The 27,582-nt window shown below is 41.1% G+C and overlaps 1 protein-coding gene across 1 annotated transcript in view; it reads left to right on the top strand.

The window, feature by feature from the left end:
• Positions 1–27,582, top strand: part of Vstm4 (V-set and transmembrane domain containing 4) — a 94,662-nt gene that overhangs the window by 45,971 nt on the left and 21,109 nt on the right. The window contains exons 5-7 of the mRNA XM_047554632.1: positions 4,195–4,228; positions 21,316–21,422; positions 22,771–22,832. Coding sequence (XP_047410588.1) covers positions 4,195–4,228; positions 21,316–21,422; positions 22,771–22,832 — 203 coding nt within the window. The remainder of the gene's footprint in view (positions 1–4,194; positions 4,229–21,315; positions 21,423–22,770; positions 22,833–27,582) is intronic.

Here is a 27,582-nt window from a genome sequence, read left to right as displayed (position 1 = left end):
GTGGTTCTGCTTCTGTCCCATTGCTCTTTCTGGGGTAAAGTTATTTTATCAAATCCCCATTTCCATGCAGAGCAATGGTGAATTTCCCCAACATTGTTCAGAATCCCAAACCTACCCTGCTTGGATTCAAACCCTGAGCCTTCCCCTGCAGGACCTCAACAGAAACTACTCTCCCAATGCTGCAGGTGGTTTGGAGAGCATTCATTTGCCTATATTGTACTCAGGAAGGCAGACCCTGGCTCAGAGTCAGTGGTGTTCCAAAAGGCACGTGGGCAGTGAGGACCACTTTGACTGGAAACTTCCCACCTTCCAATGAAGCCTGGAGTGTAGAACTCTAGGAAGAGTCCTTGATGACATTTAATAACAAAATCAATGTGACAGGACACAGGAAATCTGATAAACATGGCTTTGTTTTAAGTTGTTCACAGACATCTTTTCTGATTCTGGAGATGTGACTAAGAGCATTTGAATTTCTTGTCATTAAGTGGACTCTTACCCAGAGATTACGCACAGGGAATCCCAAAATATTTGTGGTACTTATTGCTGTATAAAAACATCACCGCCAATATAGTGGTTCAAAACCAACATTTATTTCTGAAATCTGGGCTGGGCTTTGCTGGGCAGTTCTTCTGTTGGAGTCATCCTTATCGCTTAATACCTGGAATTACCCAGGATCGAGATCCAGGGTGTTGCCTAAGCCCTGGGGATCCCTCTTAGATGTAAAAGGAGGGCTAGAGGGGACAGAAGGCTTGTGACATCTCTCTCTTCCTGTGTCACCATCACAGTATACAGAGTCCCCAGCTTAACCACTGTAGTCTCCAAGGACATACCTTGACTGCACACTGGAACACTGGCACTCACACATTCAATGGGTTAAAGCAAGTCCTAGGGTAGCCTTGTCTCAGGGCAGAGAAGAGTGGCAAGGAATTTGTGGTCATTTCTAAACAACTGCTCAAAGCAAATTGCATTGCCATCTCTCCCCACTGCCCAACTGCAAGCAAGGGAGGGTTTCCACCCCTGCCTTGGGGAGGAGGAAGGAATACAGCCCAATTACCACAAGTGATTGGGACATAATTGTGACCTCTATAAGACCTGAGGACTGTGGTGCTAAGCTACTTCCCTGGCAACCAGCTAGGTCCTGAGGAGCAGGCACTGTGTGGCTGAGCAGGGACAGGGCGAGTGGTGGTGGGAGGGCAGTGATTCCAACATTGCAGGATCCAGCCAGTGTCAGAGTAAGAGCAGAGACAAGCACATCCCAGAGGCCAGCCCAAGAGGTTGTTCCTGTAGTGGGTTGACTGCCAATGGTCATGTCTCTCACTGGGAACAGTCAAACATTTGTGGACCAGGCCACATGTGTCCACATGACCAAAGGATCCTAAGAAACGACACTACGAAAATACAGTGACCCCCTTATAACTTGAATAGAGACTATTCTCACACTCCACACGCCACACTGTAACAAACCTGCATCATTTTGATTAAAGCCAGAAATACGCTTAAAGGGCTGGTTTAAGGAGGGTCCAGGTCCTGATGGTTTCTAGGTTTTTCAGGTAGATGTGTGTTGGTTGAACCTCCACATCCTCTCCATAAGTAGGAAAACCAGCCCTCCTGTCTGGATGGGGGCTGCAGAGCATCTAGTTTTATAGGCTGCTCCCACCCTGGACAGTAGAGCTGAGACCAGTACCTATTCTTTGGTTCCTGTAGCAACATCTGTGTAGACCGAGGACATCAGAGTGACTGGCCCCATTCCTGATGTGAGCACCAGAGGGACTCTGAGATAAATAGAGCCCATCCCAGAAGCCAGGGGGGCACAGGACAGCCCTCTTGGTTCTCAGCTTTTCTGCTGCTCTGCCCTCGCCCTGGCCTGTGCTGCTTCCTTTCCTAGGGGTTAGCCTTCCCTTTAGCTCAGCTTGAGTTAAGTGCACCCATGTGTTGCTGGACAAGCACAAACATGTTTTTCACTTCCTTTCCTGAGTGGCAAATCTCCATCCCTGCTTTTCGTTAGTGCCAGCAGTGCCCAGAATCTCATCCCAGGGCCATTGAAACAGAGTCACCCTGGAAAACACCAATCCTGGTGGCCCACAGCTGAGCCCTGAATTTTTCTAGTGGTTCCTAGTTTTCCACACATCTTTAATGGCTCAAGAATCAATCTTGATTTACTGCCTTGGGGTGACCCCAACAATCCCTCAGGCTTCCATGTCTGAGTTTTTAAAAGTACAGTTTTTAAGGCACACTGGAACTCAGTGGAGAAGAGGGGTGGCCTATGCTTTTTATCTGTACTCATCAATGTGAACTCTGGTTGTTTAGACAGGACTGCCCCAAGGCTTGTTAAACACCCATCCCTCCTCTGTCTTAAGCTCTAGCTTTCTGGTTTCTGCTGAGGACAAGTTGAAAGGCCTGTGGTCTTTTCTTCCAGAGATACAAGAAAGGAGGAGCTGGGACCCACATCCCACAGCCAAATGGGGGCATGAAGGGGGATGCAGAGGACAGAATTGGATGGCTGGGGATGATAGGGAACTGGGGGATGACCCCAGGCCTAGAGAAAGCTGAAGGGTCATCCACCTAGAGATACTGGTACAACCCTCTTTTTCTTCAGTGTACAGCAGAGGCTTCTCTGGCTTTCTCTTCCAGCCCACTGACTCCAACAAAAGAGAGGTCATCATTCCTTCGTGGGGCTCATAAGCCTCCCCAGTAGTCTCGTAAAAAGAGTCCTGGACTTAGAGCTTAGATTTGAGTTCCTTTATTTACAAAGCAGATATTACAAAACCCCAAATCAATGATGCTCTGAGCCTCCAAATTTTCTGACTTAAAATAGGGATGAACATTTCTCTTGCCTCTTGGGTCTAAGGGAGGTGACTTTCTGTGTGCTGTGTGGCCACCAGTCCTGGCTGTGGGCAGCTCCAGGGATGCCTTCTCCTCGTGGCCTCACCTTGCCTGGTCCCATGCCTTCCTCTATGTCAGCCTGGCAGCTGTGTCAGCCATGCCACTTCTTTGTCAAGCAGGCCCTTTGCATGCTCTCCCAGTAGACATACAGCATGACCCTAGATGTAATCTGATCTTTTCATAGCAGTCACATTACAAAGGTAGGAAGAAATAGGTAAAATTAATTTAGTATCTTTTATTTAACCTACTATATCCAAAATATCATTTCAACAGGATGACTATACAAAGATTATAAATGAAGTTTTCTTTCCTTTCCTTTCCTTTCCTTTCCTTTTCTTTTCTTTTCTTTTCTTTTCTTTTCTTTTCTTTTCTTTTCTTTTCTTTTCTTTTCTTTTCTTTTCTTTTCTTTTCATACTGAGGCATCAACATCCAGTGTGATTGCACATCTCATTTTGGCCTTGTCACATTTTGAGCCACCTGAGAATGTTGACCACCTTGAGACCATTGACCACCATGAGACCACCTGACACCATATAGGCAACTTCCTATATTGTGCTTTTCATTAAATGACTGTGGCCGTTAAATGACTCTTAGTACCAAACAAACAAGGGGTGGAGAGCTTGGTTCTCTTTGGCTTCCCACTTGTGACCAAGAGAGGTGGTCCTTTCCTTATGATGGTGCTGGCCTGGAAGGGCTTCTTCTTGTAGGGTGTGGGGTTTTGGACCTGGCATGGTGAGGGCTCAGGGCTGTGTGTGGGAAGGTGTGTCCCTGTCCTCTGCAGCCAGAATCATTTGGTTTTCTCCAAAGAGACCTACTGTAGAAGGATGTCTTGCTCCAAGACTGGTTTCCCAATGGCCTCTTTTGAATCTGGGAAGAGCATTAATCAGAGAATGCTAACCCATTTTACCATGTTAGGAGTTTCTAAGTGGAGACCAGTTGTCTCATCTCATCTCATGTAGACTTTGTTGTGACTAAGGTAGAGCTCAGAGTTCTGTGACACTTTCATTTCAAGATCCTTCAGTTTAGAAACCAATATCTAAAAATAAATATTATGAGCTATGCAACCAGAAAGTCTGACATGTATGACTTCATGCCTCACTAGATCCATAACTGGAAAAATATCAAGTTACTGGAGTGTCCTGTGATGTCTCTGTTGCAGTCTCCAAAGAAAATATGCAAAAATCCCTACTAGTTGGCTGGTAAAGTACAGAGACCTGAGCAAGGCCTGGGTCCCTGCATTTCAGGTAATTCCTGAAGCATATATATCCAAAGTAGCATTTGTTTACCTCTTCTCTTTTTTTTCTTTCACAGTGAGACATTATTTGGTGAAATGTCCTCAGAACAGGTAGGAATATTTTCTTCTTTATTTCAAATGAGACTCTGCTATTTTACTTTTTTTTTTTTTTTTTGATGTGGGGGGGTGTTATGACCAAGAAAATGGTTACATAAAGGTCTACATACAAGTGTATAAATAAGCCTTTTAATGATGTGTGTTTTGTGTGTTTGCATGTTTGAAGATTTCACAATCTGATTATCACCCTGAGAGGGTCCAGATGACATTCAACTCATGCTGGCCCAACCTGCATGCTGCAGGAGACTTGGTGTGTGCTCTTGAAGGTCTGCACCTCTGTTTAGGAAGGAACTCACAGTTGATTGAAATCATGTTGGTACCTTCTGACCACAAATTCTCTTAATGTCCTTGCAAAACCAATGTCATCTCTGTCCCATTTTTAGCTGGTGGGACACACCTCATAGATAGTTGTAAGAAGATATTTGTAAACTTATATCATTTAAAATTTTGGAACTTCTGATCCAGACAAGAAAGCATAGGTCAATTTTTCCTGCTCTTCTCTGCAAAGCACATCTATAAAATCTGGAAATAACACAAGTAGCCACCAAAGGAGGACTTGGGTAGGTGGTAAGAAAAAGGAAGACTCGTTTGGGATTCCCGGTCTGGGGAATTACAAAGTTGCAGAGCATCTTATGTCTTCTCCATCCAACAGAAGAAGGGGATTCAACCCATTTTTTCATACCCTAGCCTAGGGACAGAAAGCATCCAGGTGAGCATGTCTCTGACAAGCTCAGCTGATTCCTACATCTCTAGCAAGGGGAATGAATTGAAAGACCCTCCCAATAACAGTAAGCACCATAATAGGGGTTCTCCTCACAAACATGAGACTCCTCTCCCCAGGTAACACAGGGCTGGAGGAAAGTACTGGAAAGAGGCACCCAGACATAATAAGTGACCCAACTAGGAAGTTTCTTCATCTCCATGGGCCTGAGTCTTCCCTCACTCACCAGGAGACATCCAGCTTCTCAAACTAGGGAAACCCCTTCCACTCAGGCAGCCCCAAATAGTCTAAACAGACCAAAATAAAATTATAAAGTCTTTGAAGATGAAATGAACTTCTTGGCCTGCAGAAGTTGGCCAAGGTTGTGTGATAACCTAAACAGGGTGACAGCCTGCAAAACATAAAAGATTGAAACAGGACCCAGAGCTTCCTAACAGAATTCTACCCCAAACCAACCATCTTACTGAAAACCACAAACATTATGGCTTGAATGAGAAAAGATAATTGACTAGGTCAACACTGAAATGAATCAGGTGTAGGAATTGACCTGACAAGGATTTTAAAGCAATTGTCATAAAAATGTTTGACAGTAAATTACAAAATCTCTTAAAACAAATGGCAAAATAGAAAATATCAGCCAATAAAGAAAAAATATTAAAAATGGAAATTATATAATTTAAAAATATAGTGACAAAATTCTTAATGAGAAGTTTTAAGTTCTTACAATGGGAGTATAAAGATGTCAGTTGATAGCTGTGAACTGGAGGACAGACCAGAAGGATTCATCTGTCTCAATCACAGAGAGAAAATAGACTAAAAGTAAACAAGCAAAGTACTGTCCTTAAGGACCTAGGGAACAAAAGATCTGACATTCTGTCATTGGAGTTCTATAATGAGAGGAGGAATAGAGTGGATCAAAAAGAGAATTGGAGGAAATAATGGCTGAAAACTTCCCAAATGTGGCAAAGGAAAAAGACTTATGGATTTAAGTAAATGCAAAGCAGGATAAACCTGCTATAACCCATGTGGATACACATCAGAGGCAAGCAGAAGGTGATTTGCATGTCAGTGCATTTATTCTCTGAATCCTTGGAGATCAGAAATAAATGGTGCATTTCTTAAATATTGAAAGAAAAGAACCATCAGTCACAAAAATAAAAATAAAAGAATTTATAACTAGCAGACTTACTTCAAAATAAAAAGAAATTTTTTGAATAAAAATGTTTTGGAGCATCAGGAAGGAAGAAGGAACAACAGAAAAAGCTGATACAGACAGTAGAATATTCTATGAATTTTCATGAGCTTTAAAAATCATATTTAGTGATTAAATCAAGAATTATAAAATCATCTGATATTCAAGACAGTGACATTTTAAAGCGAAAAAGATAAAATGACCCAAAGAGAAGAGAGGTCTCCCTACTTCACGCAGTGATGGGATACTGGTACCAGTAGACGGTGGTCAATCATACATGTATATTGTAATGACCAAACCAGCTACTAAAATAATTGTGAAAAAAACCCACTCAATTTTTTTAAACAATAATAAACTTTTATTGTGAAACATGTAAAAAAAACCCACTCAAAAAATAATATAGAAGTATCATGGTAAATCTTAAAATATATTTGAGTAATATAAAGATATAGAGGAATGAAACCACAGGACACATACAGAAAATAATAAAATGGCAGACTAAGGTACCACTTATCTTAAATATAAATTGTCTAAATATACCAATCAGATCAGAGTGGTAGAGTCTATAAAAAATGTGATCCAACTATATTCTGTTTCTAAGAAATTCACTTCATATAAAATGACATAGGTAAATTGGAAAAAAGGAGAGAAAAATATATATTACATAAACATAAACAATAAAAACATCAGGGTAGATATACTATACCTGATAAAATAGATGTAAGAGCAAATTAATCTTACTAGAGGCAAAGGGGGACATTAAATGATAAAATGAACAATCAACCAGGAATATAAAGATCCTAAATGTGTGACACAGCAAACGAAAGAACCATAAAATTAAAAAAAATCTAACCTGAAAGATCTGAAAGAAAAAATAGACAAATTCAGTTTTATGTGGGGACCTTGTACCCTCCTTTCAACAGGTCTGATAGACCTGTTATAGACAGAAAATTAGCAAGGACATTGAAAATCGGAACAACACAACCAACTAACAGGACCTGGCTGACATAAAACACTGACTATGGAAGAACATGCTTTTACCCAGCCCCCAGGGAACATTAAATAGACCATATCCTGAGCTATAAAATAAACCTCAAAATATTTAAAAGAATTGAAATCATGAAGTGAATCAAACTAGGAATTAATTACAAAATAGCATCAGGGAAATATATAAATGTGTAGAAATTAAACAACACACTTTTGTGGAAAATGACAAACTGATTATTATATATGTATATTTTGAAAAAGAACAAAGGATTTACACTTCCTCTCTCATTCTAATGCTACAGTAATTGAGACACTGAGGAATTAGAGCAAACTAAGGCACAGAGATCAATGAAACATAACTGAGAGTCTAGAAATAAATCGAATTTTGATAGAAAGGTAGGACAATAGTGGTGGATTCATGATTACTCAAAGACAAAAATATTAACTGAGATCCTTGTCTCACATTGTCCTCAAAATTAACTAAAAATGTTTTTTTAGACCTAAATGTAAAAGCAAAAGCCACAAAAATTCTAGAAGAAAATGGAGAAAATCTTTGTGACTTTGGGTTGGGCAAATTGACACTATATAAAATTTATAAATGAAAGAATTGAAAAAATTAAAAACCTTTGTAATTCCAAATACATCATTTAAAAATGAAAGGATAATCCAGGAAATGAAAGAAAATACTTGCAAATCAGATAACTCTTAAGGAAATTGTTGCCAAAATATATAAAGAGCTCTTACATCTCAATAATAAGATGACAAAATTAAAAATGGACAAAAGAGATTTGAATAGGTATTTCCCTAAATAAGATATATCAGTAGCTAATAAGTATATGAAAATATGTTCAATATCATTAGGCATTAAGAAAATGCAAATTAAAATCACCATGTAATACCACTACCACTGCAGACTGACAAGAATGCTATAATCTAAAAGACAGACAATATTGGTGCTGGCATGGATGTGGAGAAACTGAATCCTTGTACATTGCTGGTGAGAATGTGAAAGGGTGCAGTCACTTGGGAAAATAGTTTGGTAGTTTCTTAAGACATAAAACAACTTATGACCAACAATTCCACTTGAAAGAATCTGTTCACATAAAGACCTATACAAAGGTGTTGATAGCTCTTTTGTTCATATTAACTAGAAACTGGAGACATTTCAAATATGTCTAGCAACTGGTGAATAAGTAAACAAAATTTAGCATATTTATCCAATGAAATACTGCTTGGTAATGAAACAGACTTTGGATATAGGCGAGTCTCAAAACACTATGAAAGGAAAGAAACCAGATGCAAACAAACAAACAAAAAATTACATATTGTATAATTCCATGTTAGTGAAAGGCCTAGAAAAGTCAAATTTATAGAGACAGAAAGTAGATTAATGGTTGCCTATGGCTGAGGGTGGGAGTGGGGAATTAATTAAAAATGGGCAAGGGGGAAATTCAGGGTGATCGCAACATCCTAAAACTTTACCTTAGTGACCATTACATGACTTTATAAATCTACTAAAAAATGTAAAATTCAACAGTAAATTTTACAGGACATCAATTGTGCCTCAATAAAGCTGTTTGTTTCTTGTTTTAAAGCATGCTTCCCCACAAAGCCCAAAGGACTAGGGTGATGCTGGTGTTTCTTGGGGGAGGTTATGACTGGGCAGTCAGAGGCTGCAGAGGAACCAGCAGGCTATCATTACTCAAGTTTGCTTCTGGCAGGCTTGTGTCTAATTAGTCTGCAACTAGTGCTGATTGGCCCCTCCTCCTTCCCCTGCTGCCTCCCCTACAGTGATGGACTGAGCCTGGAAGTATAGTAAGGATGTCATCTCAGCCTGGTGGTTAGTAGAATTTGGTTTTCCCCAGCTCTGAGGTACCTGAGTGTGTTAGATTTACATTGCTGTGACAAAATATCTTAAAAACCACTTTAAAAGGAGGAAAGGTTTATTTTGGTTCATGATTTTGAAGATTTCAGTCCATGGTCTATTGACTCTGTTGTTTTTTGACCTAGGTTGTGTGGTGGAGCAAATCTGCTCACCTCATGGTGGAGGGAAGCTAAGAAAGTCAGAAAGAGACCAGGGTCCCATGATTCCCCACAGGGTGCTTCCTCAGTGACCTAACTTCTGTCCACACTGGGCTTTACCTCTTAAAGGTTCTGCCACCTCCCAACAGTGCCACAGGCTGGCAACCAGACCTTCAACTCATTGACTTTTAGAGGACATTTAAGATCCAGACTCTAACATCAAGGTCAGGGAGGATGACAGAGGTCTGCTTAAATGCTACCTCTGCTTTTCTGCCAGCTACACTGGTGCTACCAGCGACGAAGGTGGGGTGGGTGCCAGATTCATAGTTTTTCCCGTGGGAGTGTCTCCTTTTGGACAAACCCTTAGTTCCACATCTGGAGAACCTGCCTTTACTCAAACCTGTGAGTGAGCAGACTTTTCATTCATCTTCCTAATTACAACCTTATGCCTGATTGGCTTAGCGCAGCCCTGGGCTCCCGCCACAGTACCTGGCTAGTGAATGGGTCAATTCTTGCCCTGGTCTTTGACCTGAATTATGCTTTGCCCCTGCAGCCCAGATAGTTTTTCCTGACCTAATCATGCCAGGAGGCCCCAGATCCTGGTGCCCTCCTCTGTTGGCTTGCCAGTGCTGTTGCCATGGGCAGCTGGGCCTCTGGGAACTGGTTTTTTGGTTTTTGGTACTGGGGATTGAACGCAGGGGTCCTTGACCACTGAGCCACATTCCCAACCCCTTTTTATATTTTATTAGAGACAAGGTCTCATTGAGTTCTTAAGTGCCTTGCTAAGTTGCTGAGACTGGCTTTGAACTTACAGTCCTCCTGATTCATCCTCCTGGGTCTCTGGGATTACAGGTGTGTACCACCACACCCAGTGCCTCTGGGGTCTTGAACTCTGGTCAGGACCACTGTCCTTCTCTGTCCTCTGACCACTTTGTCCTAAGTGGGATGGGCAGAAAGCACAGAACCAGGGCAAGATGCTAGGAATAGAAACCCTCAGGCAGGGAGGGACCCTCAGGGAGAGGCCACAGAGAATGTGGTCACAGAGAAAGGGCCTCTCTCCAAGTGACCAAGGAAGGACCTGGTGACTCTAGGAATTTTCATGACTTACTATGAGTCATTCAAAGAGGAGAAAAAGCAAGTCTCAATGTGAATGTGTATCATCCCCAAGGTCACAAGTTGCCATGTTCTGGGAGGGGTAGCCCTGACACTCAGGGTTGGGGAACTTCCTTTCCCATGGCCATGTGTGCTGAGGATGCAGACATACCAGAGCGGAGGGAATATCTTTGAGTTCCACCAGACTTTAAACATGCCCTCCCTGGGGAAAACAGCCCTGGGAGCAGCTCAGCTAGTAAGTATGAAACTGTCCCCAAAGTCTTGGAATATCAGATTTAAAATGAAATCCCACCAGTTGCACAGAGCGGTGACAGTTTACACCCTGCAGGTCAAGAAGGTTGTTAGAAGGATAGATGGGAGCCCAGGAAAGGCAGTCCTCAGCCACTACACTTCCTGGTTTTGAGACAACAAAGCGTTTACAAATGGGAGACAAAAAAGTGGTCACTATGTTGCCTACACTAGACAGCAGCTACAACCAAAGTTACTCCTTTCTTTATGTTTTCTGGTACATACTCTTTCTCATGGATAGGCAGGGGTTTGGACTATTCATATGCAGGATAAATTGCAGGAACAGTTCTATCATGATTTGTGAGCTTAATTTGAAGTGTTTTTCAGTCTTCTCTGAATTATCAGAGATTTTTAAACATCCCCAGAAAATGAAAGTATGGGATATAATTAATAAGTGACATGTCCAGAATCTGAGTATGAAGACAGAAATATGCTTTCGAAGAGAATCTAAAGATGGGTTCTCCACTCTTAGAGATGCAAGTATTTGCTTCTTTTTTTATAATACCGAAAAGTCACAAGGTGACAGGACATTTATTTTTTTCTGTGCAAGGTATTTTTCTTGGAAGATTAAGGCTTTGGGGCCCATCTGCCTTTATTCAAAGCCAAGCTCTGCCACTGATTGCTGTGTGCCCTTGGTTAGTTTTTCAACCTCTCAGAAAACTGGGGACAAATAGACCTAGCACACAGTGTTGGGAGGATTCGATGAGTTGGTCTGTATGAAGTGCTTTCAACATCCCTGGTAAGGAGTGAGTTCTATGCAAATACTGTTATAAGTCAGTATTTATTGAGGAATTCTTCTGATTCAGGTTATAACACCATAGAGCAAAGATGAAATAGCACCCAGTCTGTGCCCTTGAGGTCCTTGTTTAATGGGAAACCCAGAAAAGTACAACAGAGACAGCTCCCATATTGGGGATGCCCAGGGGGCTGTCATGGCTGCCCAGAGTAGTGGGAGGGAAGGCCTCCTGGAGGGGGCTATTTGGGCCAACTCCAAAGGATAAGTGAGGATGTCCTGGGTGAACAGGCCTGGGGAACTGGGCATGCAGACAGGAGAGAGAGTATCCTGGGAGAGAAAGTCTGGGGGCTGGAGGAACTTGGTCATGGGGGTTGGAAGCTGTGGGGATGCAGGACAGAGCAGCAAGAGGGTGGCCAGGCAACACCAAGGATGGCAATCATAACAACAACCAAGCTGTGCTTTTATTGAATGCCATGTCCTGGAAACTGTGCAAAGCACGGAACATACGCTTTCTTTACTTCTAGCAACAATCCTTTGGGTGGAGGTTATCATTGTCCCCATTTCCCAAATGAGAAATGGATATAAAAAGAATGTGACAGTGTGCTGAGGACTCCTCACCTATGAGCCAGCGCAGCACACAGGACACTGGCCCAGGCCACCTGGCTCCAGAGAAAATGCACTGTCCCAGACGTGCTCAGAAGCTTGGAATTGACCGTGAGTGCTTAAGAAGTCGGCATTCACACAAGTAACAAGGAACAGATGCTGAGAAAGTCGGGCAATGGAAGGAGAAGTGGGAGAGGCATAGTGAAGGTTGATTAGAATGGCTGTCCTGACCCTGAATCCACCTGAGAAATCCAGCGTCTCATGGAGGCACTAGGTTGTGAATGCAAAATCTGTGCCTGCAGTGGCCTTTCTGTGACCACAGATTCCAGTGTAAGCAGCTTACGGAGGGGTTTTCCTGGGACACAGGTCTGGGGCAGGCCATTCTGCCACTCTGAGGTGTATTCTGAGGGAGGACTGTCAGTCTCCAAGGACAATGAAACTAAACAGAGTTAGGCTGTGGTCCAACCACTTTTCATTATTCTACACTGGGATTTTAATGCATGTGGGTGCAGCAGACCCTCCTCTGTTCACGTTCACCAGAGCAAGCGGCGCATTGAGGGCAGGGATGAAAGACATGGGTGTGTCTCACTGCCTGCCTCCCTCCTGCACCCCTGATGGCCCTCAGTCATGTACTCCCACCCCAGTACTGATCTGTCGTCCTGTTTCTATAGCCTCCTAGGTAGGAGTAGGAGGGGTAGGGCAGGCCTGTGAGATTGGTTATCTACACTGACACAGTGTAAAGAACATTCCATCTGGGCTTTGATAGCTTTATTGTCAGGTCAAGTCATGCTATCTGGCAGCTCTGTGACCTTGATCCAGTCACTCAACCTGTCTGGGAATGTATAAGCCTCTACAAAATAGCACAGATGTGCCCATTGTCCATAGAGCTCAGGGTTGCCCTGAAGATTTGATGAGATGGCAGGAATTATGGGTTATTTCCTCACAATTACTTGTAGTGTGCCCATGTCCTGCACTTTATGGAATTTCTTTCTAATCCTCATAAATACCCCGCAAGGTACAAATTAGTTTCTGCAGACCTAAAGCATGAATAAAACTGCCAACTATTAGATAAATGGGAGTCTTTTGTCATTTATGAATCTTTTCACTCCAGGTGACAAAAGCCAAGATGGCCTCACTTCAGAAGAGACTTTGCTAGCTCACTGAACTGGATTGAGGCAGAGGACAGGCCTCAATCCAGAGGGACACAGAGTTATTGGGGTGGTGGCTTCTGCTCCCTGCCCTTTTTCTGGGTGGTACTAACTCCAGGTGGTCTTTTGTCCTCAGGCAAGGCTGGCTCTCGTGGGGAAGGGAACAGGACCACATAATTCACTTATGGCCTACGTGAACCTGTTGTCTCTCTTCCTAACCAGCAAACACAACTCTGATCTTCCTACTGTTAGAGCAGCCTGAACCAAGCACTACTGCTAGAGTAAGATTGTGCTGAGCTTGGGGGAAGGGCTTGATCACACCCAAATAGATGCTGTCAATCCTAAGCAGGGTAGATGCTAGAGACACCACCCCAGTGACCTCTCCCTGCCATTAGTATCCATGACCCAAGATCAGGACTCTATATGGGATCCCTTCATATTAACAAATCATTTTCTGATCTTACCAGTTAGTGTTCAGAAATTTTAAGGTTAAAAAAAAAAAAAAAAACAGCGTTGCAAAACCGCTGCTGCAGAATTCACAAAGCTGGAAGTGACTGCAAAGGAAGAGCTTCCCTTGGCAGCAATTATATAATTATCTTGTGTGCGGTTCTAGCAGTAAATTTCTTAGGTGACATAACCCACTTATTATGAATGTCTACAGGAAGGCCGTGGACCCAGATGTACCTTGGCAACCACTCACAAAGGAGCAGGTTGTATTCTGATATTGTCAGAATATGCATGCAAGAAGTTCTTAGGACAGAAGTTGTGCTTTCTAGGGGCACTGGCTCTGGCTTAGCTCCCAGGGAATACTGCCCTGCCCCATTCTCCACTCAAACACATAGAGAGATAATTCCATGTAACAAAGATGATAATGACATTGGTAAGATAATGATAGGTGACACCCACTATGTATTTTCCACAACCCAGACAATTCTATGTGCTTGACATGTATTACTCATTTAATGAAGAAGAGTTGGTTCAAGGGAGTCACTGTGGAGAGGTGAGCCATTCACCCATCTTGAGAGTGAAGTTAAATAACTTCTAAGCAGCTCTGGCAAGTGGTACTATTGACCTTGGGTACTTTAGTGGCAGGTGACACTCTGGAACAAATTTAAAAAGCCTACAATGAGATGTCAGGATCAGGAAACTTGCCTTATGTGCATGAATCCTTGGTGTTTATCAGTGGCAGCTGACCTTGGGGAGGGAGGTCCCTGCAGTTATTAGCATTGTTTATTATTAATTTTAAAGTGACAGTAAGTTTCCACCATAGCTGTAGAGGTCAGCAATCTTCCTTCAAGGTTCTACACTTAACTTTTCAGGTACAAGGTTATGAGGTGTTGATCCTGCATGGAATCTTAGGAAAGGAATCAGAGCAGCTCAAAAAGAAATGAATGGATCTTTCTGATGATTTAGGTCAGGGATTCTCCTTGTCAGAGCCAAGAAATTCAAGTAGGAAGAAAGGAAGCATGGGGACATTTCTGGGGGTGAAATGGATAAACTGAAGCAACACTTGCCAAAGAGAGTATGGAGCAAGGCACTGTAGACCCTGAAAGGTGTCGGCAGAACCAGAGCCAGCATGACTTCCTTAGTCCCATTTGTTAAGAGTTTTCTGGGTTGGAATCTTTGTCCCTATCTGTTCCAGTTCAACCACAAATCCTTTTGGAGCATACATGAGACAACTCTGTACCCAGGAATGAGAAGTACATACTAATTCGACAAGAAATGAGATTCAATAGATGTCAAGGGATGGCTCTGGACTAAAGGAAGCACCTGGCGTCTGAGGCATGGTTGACTGGAAGAGAGTCCCTTGGCTTGCAATGTTAGCTGCACCTTTAGCATATCCCAGGTCATTCTCTGCATAAGAGTGACCATCTGATGGCCAAGGGACATCAGAGGGACTCATCTGTGGTTCAACCTGAGTGTGCTTTGATTTCACAATAATGGAAGCAAGTGTGGCTTAGTCTCAGTTATGATTATGTTCTTTGGTAGAATCAGTTCAGTATATAGTGGGTTTTTAAAAAAAAAAATTTAATTTTTCTTCCTCTCTCTTCTCCTGAATACTCCTAACTCTAAAGAAGACACACAGAATTTTCATATGACTGTCCTACCATGCATGCCATTTTGGTGACTGACATCACTTATCCAGACAATTTCCAGGAACATACTTCCCTCATTCAAGGAATGGCTCTTCATCTTGGGCACCAGGCACATCTCTGGTCCCCAAGACCCCAGCACTTGGGTTTTCCCTTCCTTCTTCAACCAGAGAAGGGGTTTAATTAGCTGCAGTGCCTGAATTTAATGCAAATTTAAAATACACTGAAATGTTAATATTATCTTCCAGGATCTTCTCTTTAGGGAATTAGTTTAAGCCTGAGCAGCCATTGTGGATCTGTCTAAATTAACTATCTTCCTGTCCCAGTTTTCTGGTTCTGTGTTGTCTGGACTGGGTCCAAGGTACTTGCTTCCAGGCCCGTGAAGTAGGCCAACCTGGATTGAATCCCACAAGTGCTGTCTAGCCAGTGTCCTTTGGAAAAGGCTTGGAACTCTCTGTAGTCTAGTTTTCTCATCTGGGAGGGTTGGAGGTTATGAATGCCAAGACCTTTCCACAGTTACTTGCATAGGATGAACACAAACATAGCTATTACCATTTTTAACTTTGATTTTTGCTAAAAGTGGTTATTCAGAAGTTGTTTAATGCCTTGCAAAATCCAGGTCACCTGCTGTGTTAGTCAACTTTTCATTGATGTGATCAAAATACCTGATATGAATTACTTAAATGAGGAAAGATTTATTTTGGCTCATGTTTTCAGAAGTTTCAATCCATGGTCAGCTGACTCCATTGCTGTGGGCCTGAGATGAGGCAGAACATTATGGTAGAAAGGTGAAATGGAGGAAAGTTACTCAGTTCATGGTTACCAAGAAGCAGAGCCAGAGACAGAACTAGGAAGGACCTGGGCACCGGAGATACCTTTCCAAGGCATGCCTGAATGACCCACTTCCTTCAACTAAGCCCCACCTCCTACAGTTTCCACCCCCTCTCAATAATGCCATCAAATTATGAATCCACCAATGGACTAATCCTATGATTAGGTCAGAGCCCTCATGATTCAATCACTTCCCAAAAGTCCCAAATCTGAATACCCCACCTCTGCCTTAGCAACTAAGCCTTCAACACAGGAGCTTTTGAGGGACGTTCCAGGTCCAAACTATAACACCTGCTCTGCCTGGTGTCCTGGGTTAGCAGTCTGTGGTTCAGGAGTGCAGCCTCTCTCCCCTTATTGCCTGACAGGTGTGTCCCACATTGCTACTTGTTCAAAACTGCTGTATCTGTGAAGGGTATTTGTCAGGGGGAGGGTAAGCTGTACTTGACAGAGAGTTTTCTGATCAAGGTTCAAGTTGAAAGTTCCCTCAGGGCTGAAACATGGTCCCTATGAAATACCCAAGTTGCAAAATTGTGCTCCCACATGTACCCTCATGCTGCATACTGAGTTAACTGATATTTAGCCATTTCATGCCCAATCTTATTTAGACCACACAATCTCATCTGATTCTCATATTAACCCTATGGATCATTAGCAGGGGTTGGTCACCCATTTTATAGATTGGGGTATTTTTGGAACTCCAAGAAAATAAGTGAATTGCTCAGAGTCATCTCTCTAGTTGGAGTGGAAATGGCTCCAGTATAGCCCCTCTGACCCTTGTCCAGGGTCTGTTCACTAGATCCAGCCTCCACAAGTCACTGAGCAAAAGTGCTGAGCCTTTATGGGCTGGAGACCCTTGGGAGGTGACCAGGCAGGAACTGTATTTCTTACAACAAGAGCCCTGCACATGCCGCCTCCTGCCTTGCCCTAGTTGGAGCCAGAGAAACAGCCCTGCTCAACAACGAGTTCTGGCAAATAGCAATCCTCTCTAATGGCAGAGCCCTCTAATTTAGAGGGAGTTCCCCAGGCTGTTTTCCATCCTTTTTGGTTTGACTGGCACCAACTTTGTTGTGTCAGAGACAAAATATAGACCTATTCCAACCCAAGATATGGGATAACTTTTCTTGTGAGTTAATCATGAGATGGACTTTCTTAGTCTTAAAGTCCTACTAGCCCTGCTGGCTCAATGGGAGAAATTCTGATGGAAAAATTATCTCTTATATGTCATTGTAATGACTCATTGTCTGTACGAGGTCTCATTGTTGAACTATGAATTAGAACTAAATTTAGTTTGGTACAGTCTTACTGTTTTGAAAGAAAATGGTAATGACAAAGCAAGTCCTTTTTAGTTTACTGAAAGCCCTGAGAATAGTGATGTAAGTTCATATATAAATGGTGTTCGAGAAACTTCCATTTTACATGAAAGCGCTAAAGAATTAAACCCAAGAAAAAAAGAAGAGTAAATGGAAATAGTATTTGAATTTGCAGTGTGTGAAATGCAGTTGGAGAGACTATCTAAGTTCAGAGGCAACAAATGAAACTATCAAAAGATTTCAGCAAAAACAAAGAAAAATTGTTCATTTAACAAACCAGAATTCAAATGGAATTGGAAGAAATATTTGCAATGAATATGTCAGGATGATGCAAAAAGTTCATGCAAATCTCTGAGAAAAACCCAAGATCCTAAGTAAATTCATCACAAACGTAAAAATCAAGATCCTAAGCAAATGATATCAAAAATGAAGAAGCATGCCAGACAAACTTGAGAAATGCTCACCCTCACAATAATCAGAGAAATCCAAGTAAAAAGGGATCATACTTTCTTCATTAAATGAGTCATTTTTTAAATTGATAAAATTGGCAACAAAGAGAGTAACATCATGGGTACTCTCATTCATTGAATAGCTATGAAGGAGGTCTAACTTGTCAGAAATCATTTTGAAGGTGGGTGTTAAATATACTTTAAAATGGTCCTCCTCTGCGACATGGTAATTCCAGCTCTAAGAATTCATCTTAAAAATGAAAACACAAGAATGGAAAACCAGCTAGGTGTGATGGTGCATGCCTGCAATCCCAGCGGCTCAGGAGGCTGAGGCAGGAGGATCATGAGTTGAAAGCCAGCCTCAGCAAAAGTAAGGTGTTAAGCAACTCAGTGAGACCCTGACTCTCTGAAATAGGGCTGGGGATGTGGCTCAATGATTGAGTACCTCTGAGTTCAATCCTCTATGCCCTCCATACCCACCCCAAAAGAAAAAGAATGGAAAACCATTATGTACGAAAATGTTTAGCAGTGATATCTGTGTGTATATGTATGTATATATATATAAAGTATATGTATATATATATATATAAAATATATATATAAAAATTTGAAAACAAACTAGTTGTTTAGATGTTAGAGAAAGGCTAAATTAACTATGGCTTATCTTCTCACTGAAATACTCTGAGAATTGAACAATATGAAATGTGTAGATTAAGTGAAAATAAGGGTATGAATTGTAATAAGATATGATTTTTTAAAAAATGTTTAAAAAACAAGAAAGGATTGAAAACTTCTGTCTACACAAAACTTGCACATGAATGTTTATAGCAACTTTTTTCATAATTACCAAAATGAGGAAGCAACCAAGATATCTTTAGCAGGTGGATAGATAAAAATGTGCTACATCCAGTCAGTGAAATATTATTCATCACTAAAAAAGAAATGAAATAACAAGCCCTGAAAAGACATAGAGGAACCTTAAAAGTGCACTACTAAGTGGGGAAAAAAGAAAGCCTATCTGAAAAGATTATACACTGTGTGATTACAACTATATGGTATTCTGGAAAAGGTCAAATTCTGGGGACGATAAAGGTGAAAAGGATCGGTAGTTGCTAGGGGCTCAAGAGGAGGAAGGGATGAATAGCAGATCACAGAATTTTTAGGGCAGTGAAAGCACACTGCATGATGCCACAAATGGTGAATTCATGCCATTATGCATTTGTCCAAACCATAGACTAGACATCAGGAGGAATCCCAATGTCAACTACAGAGTTGGGGTGATGATGGTGTGTCTGTGCAGGCTTCCCAACTGTAACGTGTGTAGCCCTGATTGGGGAGAGAGTGTTCAGGAAATCTCTATGCCCTCTGCTCAGTTTTTCTCTAAAAACTGAAGTCTATTTAAAAAAAAAATTAAAAGTTATGGAAATATTTACAAAGATTGTGTTTTGGTCACGATGAACTTAATTTTCTTTCATCTCCATGCCTGTAATTACCATTTTAAATTGTAAACCTGCATTACTTTATTTTGGAAAGAAACAAACAAACATTTCAAGAGTTTAAAAACTTAGCTACAGAACTGAACTGTACATGTGTTTGTATATTTAAGCAGTTCTGAGAGTTTCTAATCCCTTGTTTGCTCTTAGTGGTTAGAGTTTTGTAAACTCACATTCCTTTTGGCTATTTGTGAATTTACACGACTGGCCCTGTACACTAAAGCTGTGACCAGTTTCTGTTCCCAATGAAAATAAGCTGTCCTTAGGGAATCTCAGTGGGAACCATATTCTTGGATTTTTTCCCACAGTGTGTGGTTCAATCTTTGTTTATTTTCAAATATCTAGGACTATTATTAGAATAACATATCTCTTATGAAGTATATGTATGTATTTATTTGCATTTAATCATAAACATATCCAGTAATAGCCCTCAGTGTCCTGTCTCCCATCTGTTTAGTTGCTCAGTATCTCCTTTCTTGTGGGAAATTCCTATTTCTAGAGTTTTTATACATGAAAATACTAACATATATTATTTTCCCTTATTTTTATATAAAAAGTAGAATAACTGTCCAACACCTAACTTTCACTTTACAATGTCTCTTTTCTCATCTGGACATAAAATTACTTCTTCATTCCTCTTCTAGTCACAGGAAACTCCATGTGTGGATTTGCCATTTATCTATTCAATCCAGTCCCCAGCTGATAAACAGTTGGGTTGTTTCTAATCTATTGCTATTCAAACAGTGGTGTAATGTGTTATCTTACACATGCAAAATTTCATTGTGTGAAGAACATCCATACAATGAATTGCCAGTTTGAAGAATCTAAGCCAGTGATTTTGATAGCTTGTGTCAAGTCATTCATTGGTAAAGGTTTGCACTCATAACAGCCCTAAACTCTTGTCAAAATGCCCCATTGTTGCCATTCTGTTATGAAAAAAAAAAAAAAAAGGAAGTGCACATTTCAACTTGGATTGCTCTTGCAGGAGAGAGCATTAGCATGTTTTCACATGTAAGTGAGCCTTTTCTTTTGGATGAAAATTTCCTGTTTACCACCATTTTCCATTTTGATGATTGGGCAATTGGTTATATTCTTGTGGACTTCTATAAATTTTTTATGGATTAGGAGGATAGTCTGTCTTGGTAGTCATACCTATTTAGCCAGAACACGTGCCTGAGGACAGGAGATTCTAAAAAGCATTTCCCTCTGGGGTTTGCTCTGAGTTGTTGGAGCCAATGGAAAACTTTGAAACAAGATTGATGGCCATTCAAGGAATTCGTGGACTCCATCCCACCCAGAGGGCCAAGAGCAGGTTTGACTTATAGGTTTGCTGCTTACTAACAGTGTCACTCAGGGCAGTGAGTTATCATCTGTAAGCCTTGGCTGTCTTATCTGTAACAAGTCTCATCATCCCTATCACTTTGGGTTATCATAGATAACACATAGAAACTGATACTGTAGTGATTGCACAGGATCAGTTAATTGGAAACACACTTCTCAGGGTGAACTCACTTAGCATGTACTGAAGATAAAAATCCAGCAGAAGAAATCCCCTGCATTCATGAGGAATCCTAGAGATTTCTGGGTGCAGTTTCCCAGGATACTTCCTCAGTTGCCTGGGCAATGCCTAGTTTTTGAGTTAAGAACCACAAAGACATGGGATGGGCCAAGAGTCTTGGTTTTAGGAGAGCTCAAGAAAAAGTTTTTGGTGGCTTCTTTAATATCCTACTGGTATGGAGCCAAGTCAGTCTGTGTAATCATTTAAGCCAGGTGTAAACCATCAGCTCCTATATCCTTAAATAATGTAGACAAGCTGGCCCTGGGATCCTCCAGGGAATTTTGAACTTTAAACAACACATCATTAATCACAAACTAGCTCTATCTCATCATCCTTATCTTATCCAAGGATCAGTACCAGACTTCCAGACATCCTTGGAGATAAGTATAGAGTAATCCTTGTCTAGTCCTTGACTCTTCCTTACACAGCTACAAAAGGGAGCCTTCAGAAACTACTGGAAACTAGCAGTTCTTTCTCCTTTCTGCTTTGCAACAACAAATCAAACTTTGGTTTCACTGGGGCTTTTTCTTTCTACAGTTCAGGGGAGACTGTCACCAGCGTTACCAGCTTGGCCCCGCTGCAGCCCAAGAAGGGCAAGAGGAGGAAGGAGAAGGCAGATATTCCTCCTGCAGTTCCTGCCAAAGGTAGGCAGCTGGTGGGCAATTCCCTATTGGAAACCACCATGCCTGATTCAGGGATGGGCCTGGGATTCAATGTGGGATCAGGACAGGGGAAGTAGACTGATGGAGGACATGAGAGTCACTGGTATTATGGTCTGGACATCCTCAGCTAGGGGCTGATCATAACTGGTCCTTGGCCATCTCTGCCCTCAGCCTATCCTCTAGAGTGGGTCAGCATGGTTTCAGCAGTGGGGAAGGTCAACATCCACAGAGAAATCCACATCGTATTTCACTTTGAAGCTTTAAAATGCTCTGCAACATGGTGGGGTAGGGTAAGGTGTGTCAGCATTTCCTTGGTTCATTCAAAGGTAAGAAGGTGCTCTGACTTTTTAAAGATGTCATCCAGTATGCAGTGTATTTCAAATTTGTTCTGGGTATAAAATTATGGTTATCCTGTGATATAAGTTCTGATTTACAGTAACCTGAGTAAGGACGGTGGTATTTCTTGAAGAAAAAACTGCATAAGTCTTAGGAGAATCAAGACTGTCATAAATAGTTCCTAAAATAACTGTTTGATTTAGATGTTCATAGCTCAACACATTGGAAATGTAGTTGGGAATACCAGAATTTCCCAGGTAAACAATTTAATAACAAGACCAGATATATTTTATTCTTCCCTTGGTACTTCTCAGGATGTCTCCTGGGGCATCTCAGCCTGAGGTGAACAGTAGTGGGGGTAAAGATGGAAGGACTGGAAGGAAGTTTGTGTTAGGCAGGCATGAGAAGTACACATCTGGGGAAGGAAGGGAGCAGAGAACACCTGCTCTGGGCCAGGGGGTCACTCTTCTATATTGTCTCATTTATTCCAGGATAGATATTACTCTACCTTAAGAAAGATAAAAATGAAACTTAGCTAAGTAGACCTGGGCTTTCAATACCAATATCAAGTCCCAAATCTAGTTACATGATATTGGAAGACAATCCTTGTTTTCCCCCTCTGTTAAACTGGGACAGTAAGACCCTTACCATATAGAGCTGTATGAGAATCAGTCATTGCTACCAGGGTCAGTGACCAGTAGGACAGAGTCTCCTGGTGAAGGTCCCAGCCTCAGCCTTTACCAAATGCAACTAGTTCTCACTTGCACATCTGACCTCTACGAGAGGTAGTGATTTATTCAGAGCTGTTCTATTGACCTGGCCAAGGAGGGGCAATGACATGTCCAAAGATGGGGGAGATGGCTCCCCAATTGGAACTCTCCTATCAGGCCAGGAAGGGGTCTGAAAGTCTGCACTGAGTGTGTCTGTGATGCTCATGGGTGGGCATTAAGAGTTCTGGGGGAATTTCAAGCTAAAAATCTTTGACCTCCCACAGCTCCAATAGCTGCCACCTTCCACAAACCAAAGCTGCTGAAACCACAGAGGAAAGTCACCCTGGTGAGTAACTGTATTTTTTGTTGTCATTGTCTCAAGTATTAAACACAGTTCAGAGACCTAACACTACCTTTATTGACTCCAAATGTGCTGCAAATTCTTGGTAATTTGGTCTCCAAACAAATGCATTCTCTTTTCTGAGGTCAAATTTTGAGTCAGCTTTTCTTCATGCTCAGTTCCTGGAGTTTAGTTTTTAAAAACCCAAATGGAATTATCTTTCATTATCAATGCTGCTTTTAAAAACAAGAGAAAAGGCTGTCCTTAGAAATGTATAACATAGAAAGTGGACCTGCTTGCATTAATTTTCTTGATAATGCATCCTGAGGAAACTGTTAAAGAATCTTCCAAAAAATATGTCAAATCTTTCTATTTTGAAATAACTTTAAATTTGCAGAAGAATTATAAAGATAGTACAGAGAGTTCTCATATACCCTTCATCCACCTTCTCTTAAAGCTACCATCTTATGTAGCCATGGTGTATTTATCCAAACCAAGACATTAACATCAGTGCATCAGTGTTACCAGATTTCAGCTGTTTTTCTATGGATGTTCTTTTTCTGTTCCACATCTAATCCAGGATAATCTATTCCATTCAGTTGTCACACTCCTTACTTTCCTTTGATCTGTGGCAACTCCTGTCTTTTTCTTCATGGCATTGACACATTTGTAGTGTAGTAGCAAGTTTTTTTTTTTTTTTTTTTTTTTTTTTTATCCAGAATATCCTTTAATTTGTATTTCTTTTGAGGTTTTCTGATGATAAGATCTGAGGTTACAGATTTGGGAGAAGAACACAGAGAATTTCCCTTCTCATTGAATCATATTGGGGCACATGGTGTCCATACAGTAGCAAACCTCCTTGTCCACAGAAGGATACATTTCAAGCCGCCCAATGAATGCTTCAAAACTACAGCTAGTACTGAAACCTACATATGCTCTGTTTTCTCCTTCATGCACACAGAATCACAATAAAGTTTAATTTATAAATGAGGTACAGCAAGATATTAACAACAATAACAGATAATAAAATAGAATGATAATAATATACTGTAATGAGAGTTGTTTAAAGCTTAGTTATTCGAACCTTATGAATTGTTGATTTCTGGAGTTTTCCTTTTAATATTTTCAGACTGAATTTGACTATGGGTAACTGCAGTGGTGAAAAACAAAACTGAAGATGAGCAGGGGAACTGCTGTATGTCTTATTACTGATGATGCCTCTCTCAGTCAATGGTTCAGGTCATGTCTGTCAGGTTTCATCACTGCAAAATTTCTGTTTTTCCCTTCCTATGGTTTGTATGTTGGAAGTTAGTGCAGAAGTCAAGTTCACATGCAAGATGGACCAGGAGAGTTGAATTCTACTTTCCAAGGGAAGAGTATCATGAATTGGTGCACACGATAAAAATGCCACAACAATTGATTATTTTAGGGGAGATATGTTAAGGTTGTGCAAATATTCTATTTTTCCTTAAACTTTTCCCACTAATTTTGCATTCATCAGTGCTTTTTGCCTGAAGCAGTTTTCACTAAGGCATACTGATGGTGACTTTCTATTTCCCTCAGTTCTTCCATCTTTATTATTTCGAATTCTTTGATAAGGAAGAGCTGCCTCTCACATTTTTATTCACTAATTCCTTAATAACAATATGGATGCATATTATTTAATATTTTTTAGTTTTTAATCATATTATTATTTGTTTTGGTGCTAACATTGTTTAGCAGTTACGTGTATGTATGAGAAAGTCAGACTGTCGAACTGTTACAATGTGCATATATTGCAAAATACAAGTGCATTGAAGTTCTGTTGATAAATAACCTAATGAGATACAGACGTGTGTTTATATGTAAAGTGCTTTTTGCATGTGCTAACATTTAATTCTCACAATAAGATTCCTCTCTGGCCCTCCAGTTTTGCATATGGGGACACATAAGTACTCGGTTTAAAAACCGTGATGGAGTTCCTATAGTCAACCCATAGGAGATAGTATCATGGATCTTGAATTAAACAACTTTCTCTAGGTATACCACCTTCTGGGTTCCATCTCTGCTTTAACCATTACACATAAACAAAAATAAGTAGTTCAATTCTTGAGTACAAAATGCTGTCATAAGCTCTTTTCTTTCATTCTTTTTTTTTTTTTTTTTTTGCCACTTATCAAAAGATTGCCTTCAACAGCATTGGCAAAAATGGCTGTGGTCCTGATTGCAAGTTTTCATTGTTGACTTTTCGTCTGTGTGTTTGTTTGAGCTGATGTGCTTGTCTGGATGGGGACACAGCATAGGAAATTCTTAATTTTCACAGAAAGTAAATTAGGGCAGTTTTATGCATTTCAAAAGGGCTGTTTGTTTTATGGTAGTATTCCCAATAACAATTTTTAAATACTAAATTATCCTTTGTTCATTGAAGATGCAAAAAGTTCTAAAATTTTAATATCAATTCTTCCAGAAACAAGTCAATCTAGATACCAATTTGTACTGATAACAACTCATAATAAGAAAAGAGCAGACCTCAACTGGACCTCTGTCTGACCAGTAGTTTAGGGTCAAAAATGCCAGGTCTAGCATCTGCAGGTTTTGGTGAATATTAAGATTTATTTTCCCAAGAGACCAGCATTAACCTCAGTCTCAATTTGGTCGATATTTATCTCTCAGATCAATAAGTCTTGATGGTAGCTGAAATTAAAGTCAATAGCTACTTGTTGACTCACGCAGGCCTTAGTGTGTTATTTAGAAAATAACTTGAAGACATTATTTTTGGCGGGGGCTGGGGCAGGTGGGGGTGAAGAGAGGGTGGCTAGTACTAGTTTAGATGTGTAATTTCACTATTGCTCCATTTTGCTACAATCTCTGTAAAACAGTGCTTCCTGGTTGGTCTTAGGCCACAGTTTTCCAGTCCTTCTTACTAGAAGCCAACCTGCCCTCCTAAGTGACAAGGGTAAAAGCTGTTGTAGAGAACTTCTATTTATTCAGCCCTACTGAATACCAGCTCCTCTACTAGGTGCTTTATGACTCCATCTCACTCATCTCAACCGCAGTGCCAACAATATGACAACATCTTTGTGTTTGCAACACCCAGTTCATGAACAAGCAGGATTTTTTTCTGATGTTTCTGATACAATATGGCAGTTTGCAAGAAGTAGATATATTAGAAATTAGCAAAAGTCAGAAAGATTTTTTAAAATGATAGAACATAAGGAAAAAAAGGTAGAGAAAGGCATTTTAGAAATTTTCTAATCAAGGTATCAAAACTGCCCCCCTTATTTTAACAGAGCAATCAAATGCAACAATCTACTTTCCAAATTCTCTTAATCAGGTAATGAGGCCCCCAGAATCACACAGGTTATTTTGAATGTCTGGCAATGCAGTCAGTTTGTCTAATTAGTTAACATGCTTGCAATGTGTCTTTATTCTGATATACCAGTGGGCCTTCTTCCTTTTGGGAGTGAGGGATAACTTTCACAAAATTAAAATCGTGCTCTGGAGATGTAGAGCACTTGCCTAGCATGTGCAAGGCCCAGAGTTCAATCCCCAGCACTACAAAACAAAACAAAACCCTTCAAACTAGCCTGGAGACAGATGAACCTGTGATTTTCTTTTAAATTTAGTCACTGACTCAAAGGCCCCCTGAAGACCTCTTGGGCTCTCTAGTATCCTCATGTTAGGTAAGCACCCCGTAGCATTGCCCTGGGAACCCATGTAACTAATTTATACATTTCCAGGAAAAACTGTCATTGCTTCCTTGTCTCAGAAGAAACAGAGAGAGCCAGAAGCGCTTCTGATTTATTTTTATTGCATTAGGCCAGTTATTGATTTAGAGGCCGAGTGGAGGTAAAAAATAAACACAGTGACTGTGTGCAATATGAAAGCAAAACCTCAGTGTTTAAAAGAAAAAGAGGAAACTCTATTATTACCAGAATTGGAGAGGCGTGCTGATAGTTAGCAACATCTCAAAATTAACTAAAGAAGAAGCAAGCGCCATCCTTGAAGTTAAATGAACTTTAAGACACACTCCTCCTGACCTGTCAGTCTCAGCACCCTCCTCAACAAAGCACCCCTGAGTCCTCCCTCTCTGTGATTAAGTCACTTGTATATAGCACAAGGAGAGCTGGAAGGGTCTGGCCACCCCTGTCCTCTGAGGAGAAAATGATTTCTTGAGAGTAAGAGACTGAAGACAGGAAAATCAGAACATTGGGGACTTAATTACCACAAGTCTCCCAGTGGGTGTCTTGCAGCCTGTCTCAGTCCCTCTGATCCATCCTCTGCATTGCTGCCTAGGGATTTTCCTAAAACACAACTCCAACCGTGTCATTTCCCTGCTTAAAATATTCAAACGGCTCCCTCTTGCCTCCAGGATGAAGCACCGCTTCCTGTGAGTGGCAGGCGGTGTCATCATCTGTCTCTGCTCCCTTGGTCCCACCAAGACCCTACGTGGTCCAGGCCTTTCTTGAGCACTCTGCCTTGCACTTGTCACCCTCCTCATCCTCCTACAGAGCTGCTGCTCAGCACCAAGATGTGGCTCACTCACCACCTTCTTTTTGAGCTCTATAAATCTAAGTTCACCCATGCATCAAAGTTCTGGCTCTTCACGTGAGCAACTTGCCCATTTACCACTCTTGAGGCACACACGGTCCATCTGTTATGTCAGACCCCTTGTGGCGTTGATGTTTCCAAACATGCCCTCGTTCTTGGAGCTGATCAGGATGGGTCTTCCCCTGGCACCCTATTGCTGGCTTTTCCTCCTGGCTGCGTTCCTTTT

Source organism: Sciurus carolinensis, chromosome 5, assembly GCF_902686445.1.
Source record: "Sciurus carolinensis chromosome 5, mSciCar1.2, whole genome shotgun sequence".
Classification (NCBI taxonomy): domain Eukaryota; kingdom Metazoa; phylum Chordata; class Mammalia; order Rodentia; family Sciuridae; genus Sciurus; species Sciurus carolinensis.
Note: the sequence above shows the minus strand (reverse complement) of the source record. Positions and strands in the feature narration are given on the sequence as shown.